Source organism: Benincasa hispida, chromosome 10 (genome assembly GCF_009727055.1).
Source record: "Benincasa hispida cultivar B227 chromosome 10, ASM972705v1, whole genome shotgun sequence".
NCBI classification, from domain to species: domain Eukaryota; kingdom Viridiplantae; phylum Streptophyta; class Magnoliopsida; order Cucurbitales; family Cucurbitaceae; genus Benincasa; species Benincasa hispida.
Genome location: NC_052358.1, coordinates 20,324,524 through 20,331,723, shown reverse-complemented (window position 1 = coordinate 20,331,723; position 7,200 = coordinate 20,324,524). Strand labels below are relative to the sequence as shown.

The 7,200-nt window shown below is 31.1% G+C and overlaps 1 protein-coding gene across 1 annotated transcript; it reads right to left on the bottom strand.

Moving 5' to 3' along the window:
- Nucleotides 1–291: 291 nt before the first annotated feature.
- Nucleotides 292–6,676, bottom strand: LOC120088445 (probable galacturonosyltransferase 15). Its single transcript, XM_039045749.1, has 6 exons — nt 6,310–6,676; nt 6,174–6,220; nt 2,636–2,791; nt 1,980–2,561; nt 1,052–1,354; nt 292–966 (listed from the first exon to the last, which is right to left on the bottom strand). The coding sequence occupies exons 1-6, from the start codon at nt 6,536–6,538 to the stop codon at nt 679–681; spliced, it is 1,605 nt and encodes a 534-aa protein (XP_038901677.1). The 5' UTR covers nt 6,539–6,676; the 3' UTR covers nt 292–678.
- Between the last annotated feature and the right edge of the window lie 524 nt (nt 6,677–7,200).

Below are 7,200 nucleotides of genomic sequence, written 5' to 3'. Positions count from 1 at the left end.
TTTCTAGCAGAAAAACCATCGAGTGTGGGTCCTAAATTTCACTTAGCCAATACCCAACAAGTTGTGTACAATGTACAAAAGAAAAATGCTCAAATGTGCACTGTAAGCTTTAGCACACCAACAAAACAAGAATAAAAACAAATTTTGCAAGGTTGTTTCCCAATGACCCAACTCATTGCTTTCATTCTTTATTTATATAGTGCGCCATTCGATAATGCCTTTCACATCAACACATGAACCACAGTAATTTATAACTTTCCAAACAGGAAAAGTCGTTCCAGACAAGCCATATCTATGGCAGAGTCGCCAACAATTTTCATAACAGCATCAAACAAAGTTAATACAACAATACTCGGTATCTAAAATATGATATTAAATTGATATACAAAGTTGTAGATAGTTACATCCATGATCATATATAATTTATATCCTCGAGGTTGTAAGACTGATCTGAATTGTATTGTGTAATATTGCATTGGCTAATGGCTACCTTCATCTATTACCTAGTAATAGTATGGACATAATTTAACCAATATTTCATATTTTTGTAGAGATTAGTCTGGGAAGAGACTGAAGGCAAAACCTTCTTCCCTCTTATCTCAGACTATATCTTCTTCATTTGGTATCTAATCCCAAAATGAATAATTTAGTGCTAGAGTGAGACAAACTTTGTTTTCCTCACTCCATTATTCTACATCTTTTAATAAACTTGTTTGAGAAATTTACATGTTTATTCCATATGTTTCGTACCTCTGGCGACCCGATCTCGAGCCATGGCTTTGCCGGGCCACTGAAATGTACGACCGCAGCATCTTCGAGGATCTCCGTGGAGAAAACTTTTGGGGGTCTTTCACCTAATCCGGCTACATGCCATGATGGATCAATGGGATACATATGACCCTCAAAAGCCATCAAGGATGGAGCAAGTTCCCCTGGAAGCCACAATGCCAATCCAGAATTGAGGTTCTGTAACATAATAGCAGTGTTTGTTAAGGCTGAACTAAATTTCTCTTTCCATTTGGCATTTACTTGAATAAGAGTGGGAACTAACATGTTTCAGCCATTGGTGATATGTAGATGTGATGTTGGATTTTCTCCATGCTTCAAGATTGAAAACGTTCACGCCGTAGAGCCACGCGCAGCGATTGGGATCAAAGTTGGATGATATCAAAGGATGGGAGAAATTCAGGTAGTGGCTGTATTTCCTTCCTGAACAACAGCCATCTCCACACCAAGAATCAAGGACAGCACCAACAACATTCCCACCAAGGTTTATGTCCGACAAAGAGGAAATATCATGTTGTACCACAATGTCGTCATCCAGGAAGACGATCTTTTTGAGATCTGGAAACAGCTGAATGAGACATATTTGTAGCTTTAAATCAAGGGGTGGACAAATAATAGGTAGAAAGTTCAGTTTCAGTTCAGTTTATTATAATTCCTAATATTTATGGTCTATTTGGAATGACTTTCTAAGTGCTTAAAAATAAATCTTTTAAGGATAAATTCTAAAGCAATCTCTTAACTTTGTCCTTTGTTTCAAAAATGTCCTTACCGCCTGTCCAAGGTTGAGCCCTTGGATTTGATGGTGGACATAAAAAGCCATCTACAAATGCTTTACGCTTCAAACGTTTGCAATATCATCCTTAACATTTCATAAATATTTCAAAACTATATTTGTAGTAGAAAATCGTTAGAATTTTAAATGGATTATGACTTGGAACAAGTGCAATGGATGACTTGAAATAGTATTGTGGCAATTTTCAGATCGCAAGTTCCATTCCAAGTTAACACCACAATATTTCAATCACAATATTTGTTCAACATGCTAAAATATTTCCATTCCAATAGTAGTTTTGAAAATTGAGGGTATTTTTTGAAATAAAAGACAAAATTTAAGATGTTTTTTTGTAACTTAGAACATCATTTCAAATGGACCCTACAAGGAAATAATGTGATAAGATAACCAAAATGATTACCTCGGGAACATAAATGTGGAGGTGATTCAAGAGGGAGAGACTGCTGGGGCGGAGAACATCTAATTTTCTTTTATCTTCATCAAAGTCAAAGTTAGCTCCTTTGAAATCATTATAGTAACGCTTCCAGATCAACCGATGAATCTCCAACATATCTTTAACTCTGTTGTTGACATCCTCAGACCAGTCAAATTGATGCAATCCCTTAACTTCCACCACAACCGAATCATCAACCGAATTAGTTGCAAACCAGGCGTGCATTGGCGTGTATGTTTTCTTGTCAGTGACAATGTGAAACACCAATTTATGAGGATCAACCGAATTCCGAATAGCAGAAGAGACGACAACAGAGGCAGCGAGGACATTATCCGTTAAGAGAACAACGTGACGAAATAAGGGGTCGGTAAGTCGAGAAACATACTCAGGCTGTGGCAAACGAGCTCGAGCTTTGGCATTTACAGCATACTCTTCAGCAAGTTTAAGAGAAAGACAATGAAGGCCCTTTGGAACACCATGTGAAGCTAAATACCAATACACAGATTCACGATTTCTTGCAGATTTAACTTTTTGTTCCATAGTGTGTAGCTGCCATGGAAGATATAAAGGTGAAAATGAATAAAGTTTGGATAAATTTCATTAGATTTCACTTTGAGGATTACCATAGCTTTAGTCTTTAATGCAAAGGCCCTTATATCTTGTCGTTTAGAGATCATATCTTTGACAAGCTCGTTGAAGGATGCCACTCCCTCTTCAATCCCCACAGATCCACTTTCTTTTGAATCCACAATTGCTCTTGACAATTCCTCGCTCAGTCTCTGTCATTCATTATCACCGCAAAAACAAACCCAAAACCAAAATACACTGTCATTTCTCTATTCTAGTAACTCTACAACGTGGCTAATGGACAAGTTCATCCATTAAGGTCCGTTTCGATAACTATTCAGTTTCTCGTTTTTTAAAATTATCATTGTTTTCTCGTAATTTGGTTTTGTCTTTCAAAAACTATAGCCACATTGGTTATATGATGATTTCACTTTAGTTCACTAAAATACACCGTCACTTCTCTATTCTTGTACCTACTTTTTCCATTTCTCAAAATTTTGCTTGATTTTCAAAATATTCTTAAAAGTATACAACAGTAACGAAAAAGATTCATAAGAAAAGTAGTGTTTATAGCATACATTCTATCCTATAGTATAGAATTCAACAAAAAAGACATGTCCAGATAATTAATCCCAACCAAAATGAGTTTAGTTCAATGGTAATTGACATGGTCTTCCATCCAAGAGGTTGGAGGTTTAATTCCCTATCCCACCGTTTTTATACTAAAAAATAAAATAAATAATCCTGACACACTCTTTAGATTTATTTAAGGCCTTCAAAGACTTGTATGAGGTAAAAATCTCTACGATTCTATAATAGCAATGAGAATAATGATACTATTATCAACTGTGATTATCTAACAATTTGAGTACAACTGATGTAATTGTGGCTCAATCAAAATATGGTTTGGGGTGGAATTTGTGGCTATGTTTAATGTTAAAAATCAAAATTGTTTTCGAACAAGAAAGCAAAAATTAAATTCACTAATTTGGTTTTTTTAATCATTTTATTTTTCTTTGAATAGTAGCTTAAATGGCTAAAGCCATTATTTTTCTCAACATTTATAGACCATCATAGTCAGAGCGACGTGGGATCAAAGATAGTCAAACGGAAGGTTGAGGAAAAATATCAAATAGAAGACAATAATTGTGTGCATTATATTTTTCTTTACTTTTTTTTTTTATTAAATATTATTTATTTTTACCAATTTCAAGTGGACCAAAATAAAATGATTGCTAGCAAGTAGCCACATGTCTCAAAAGCTGCCTAGTGGAAGAAAATTCATTTCCATTGTTTTATGACCAAAATGCCATCTCACCTTTCTCAATAGAATTTTAAATAAAATAAAATAAATGGATAAATAATAAAAATAAATAAATAAATTTATTAGCGTATATCAAATCCGAATTAAGAAAATGATGGGTTTGGATTTACGAAGGTTAGTCGGTCACTGTCAAGTCAACGCAACCACCCTATTCAAATTTAAATCTTATTTTGATGCTTTCAAGTTTGTCCTAAATTTTTAAAAATATCTATTTTAGTTCCAGAATTTATAAAATGCGTTTATTTTATTCCCTATTATTAAGATTGACTCTTAATTAAAATGATGAGATGACTAATATTTTTAGATGATTAGACTATCAAATAAATTAAACTATGCTAAAAAATTTAAATTCCAATTTTGAATTAAATGATAAAGCAATTTTTTATAGGAAAACTCAAATGTCATTTTGCATTCAATATTTTGGTTGTTCAGTATTTAAGTGTGTTAGTTGTTGGCATTTTACTTTATCTTCATTTTGCTCAACACATGTTAGACGTAATTTTATCAGAGAGTTAACAAAATCTTAATTGTAAGGATCAAAATAAACATTTTAAAAGTTCAAGAACTAAGTTTTTCAAAGTTTAACAACCAAAATCGAAAAATATTCCAAGTTTATGGAGAGAGAAAAAACATTTAACCCCCTATTTACAATTTCGGACGGAAGGCTTTGAAATTTTTAGGAATTTTCTTAAATAATTTATTTTTGTACTTTTAAGGTTATAGATAAATATTGGAGTTATTTTCAAGTTTAAAATATTAAAAGAAAAGTCTATTTATAGTTGAAAAAAGGTATGATCGTATGATTTTAACTTCTACCATTTATCCCAATATTTAAAATTTTAGATTTTAAAATAGAGTATCAGACTATTTCACAAAATTTCTGAAGAATTGATTGAGTATTTAATTTTTCATTTTAACAAACATATTTTAAATTATTTAAAAGAAAAAAAATGTGTGTATATAAGAAGAAATTAAAATTAAAATCCAGTCGTAAAATATGCATGAAGGTATGATACTCTGACCAAGAAATTTGTAATTTGAATCTTTTACTTTTTATTATATTATAATAAAAAATTAATTATAAAAAAGAAAGAAAGAAGGAAAAAAAACCTTGATGGTGCCGTAAATTAAATGCATTTTTAGGGTTTATAGGAAAGAGTATAAAGTAGTTGGAGAAACGTAAATCCTAAATCTTTTTTATATAGAAAGATTTTAATGAGACACAAACACAAACATATAGGGTGGTTTTGCTTTGGAGTTTGTTCTAAAATGAGGCCCTACATTGCAAAATGCAACGTACCTTTCCATTTTTCCATTATTAAAAAGACTCATTACATTGAGACAATAAGTAAAAAATTAGTACCTTTTGTAATAAATAATAATATTAATAAATTAGTAACTTTCGATGTATTCAAAACAAAAAAAAATTACATCACTTCCAAAACTCAAAACAAATGAATAGAGAGAGAAAAAAAATGTATTTTCTCTAGTTTTCATTTAATCTTTAAATTTCAAACAAATATATATATTTTTTTTAAATTTAATTTCTAATTAATTCTTAAATTTTAAAATATTACACTTTACCTTTAAGTTAGTTTTCGATTAGCTTCCATTTAATTTTTAGAAATTCTAGATTTATATTGTTAACATTAAGAACACTGTATATTTACAAGTTATTTTCAAATATATAAAAATGAATCAAAATATTTACAACTATAGTACTTTCTATATGCAGTAGATCGTGATAGACTATTACATATATTTATCTCTATCATAATAGGTACAAATAGTAATCTATCACAGATTTATGGTGATTTTTGTTATTATTTATGAATATTTTCAAGAATTTTTCCATTTAAAATATTTCACTTTATTAAGATTAATTGAAAATTTTTCATACCAATATTTATTTTCAGTTAATTAATTGAAAGTGGGCCTCAAATGGCCATACGTGCCTTGGTAAAAAAAAATATAAAATATTGAAATTTAAGAAGAAAAAAATGTAAAAAAATTGAAATTAAACTGAAAAATGATGAGTAAAAAATATAACGTCGTAGAAATTTATCTAAGAACTAAATTGAAAAGTTATGGATAAAAAATGTATTTGATCAGATAAATAACTAGATTCGAGTAATAGCAATAGCTAAACCATTAATTAATTTTTTTTTTTTTTTTAAAAAAAAAAAAAAAAAAAAAAAAAAAAAGGAAAAAATGCAGTGGGAAATGAAAAAAGGGGGATTGTGAATTTGGGGGAAAAAAGAAGAACTAACCGAAGACGCGTCGTGATTTTCGGGGAAAAGCGTCCATCGAGAGCAATCTGCAAAAAGAAGAAGAAAATTGAGGAAGGAAATGAAGAAATTGAGAGAGACGAATAAGAAATTGAAAGAAGGAGAGGATGAAAATAACCGAGAGAGGAAGAACAAGCGGCGGCAGATTCGAGTAGCAAGAAAGCGAATCGAAGGAAAAGGAAAGGGAGAAGAATAGCGAGAGTGAGGAGGAGAGGGAAAACAGAGCGAGTGGAGATTCTGCGAAGAGACGCCGTGGAGGAAGGCGGAGAAGGCTTGAGAGCGGCGGCGGAGTTGGAGTTGGAAATAGTGAGCCGCTTAATGCCGGTGGTGGAGATATAGAATTTCATGGTGATGAAGAAGGAGGAAGAAGAAACTGAATGGATTCCATTCAAGAAAAATGGAAGTGAGGGGAAAAAAAGAAAGGGGGAAATCCAATGGGGATAATAAAATGAAATAAATATAAGAAGAATCAGCTGCTGGGTTCTATTTTTCTTTTTTCTTTTTTCTTTTTCTTTTTCTTTTTTTTTTTTACATAGAGTCACGAGTTCATACTCTGCCCAATCCAGCACTTATGCCCAACTGCCCTGTTATGTCTTTTCATTTTTTTTTCCCTTTTTCTCTCTTAAATATTAGTTTTCTTTTTTCTAAATTTTATTTTTGTACGTATAACCAATTCACAAATTTATTTATAATTAATGATCCGCTCTTATAAATATATAAAATTTAACCTTGTGCACTACCTCATATTAGGGATGATCATATCTATTATAGTTGTATTATATTAAAAATGATCATGTCTATTATAACAGTAGGATAGAAAAAAATCATCATACCAAAAAAAAAACTTTTATTTCCGTCTTTATGAGTCTATCTAGTTGTCAATTCATATTATGTTGTTTGTTTCTAGATTTATTGAGTTCGGCTATTATGTATTTGATAGACAACTTGAATTCTGTCTTTTAAAACTGTTTCCGAATTTTGTTTTGAAAACAACATTTTTATCTTTTCA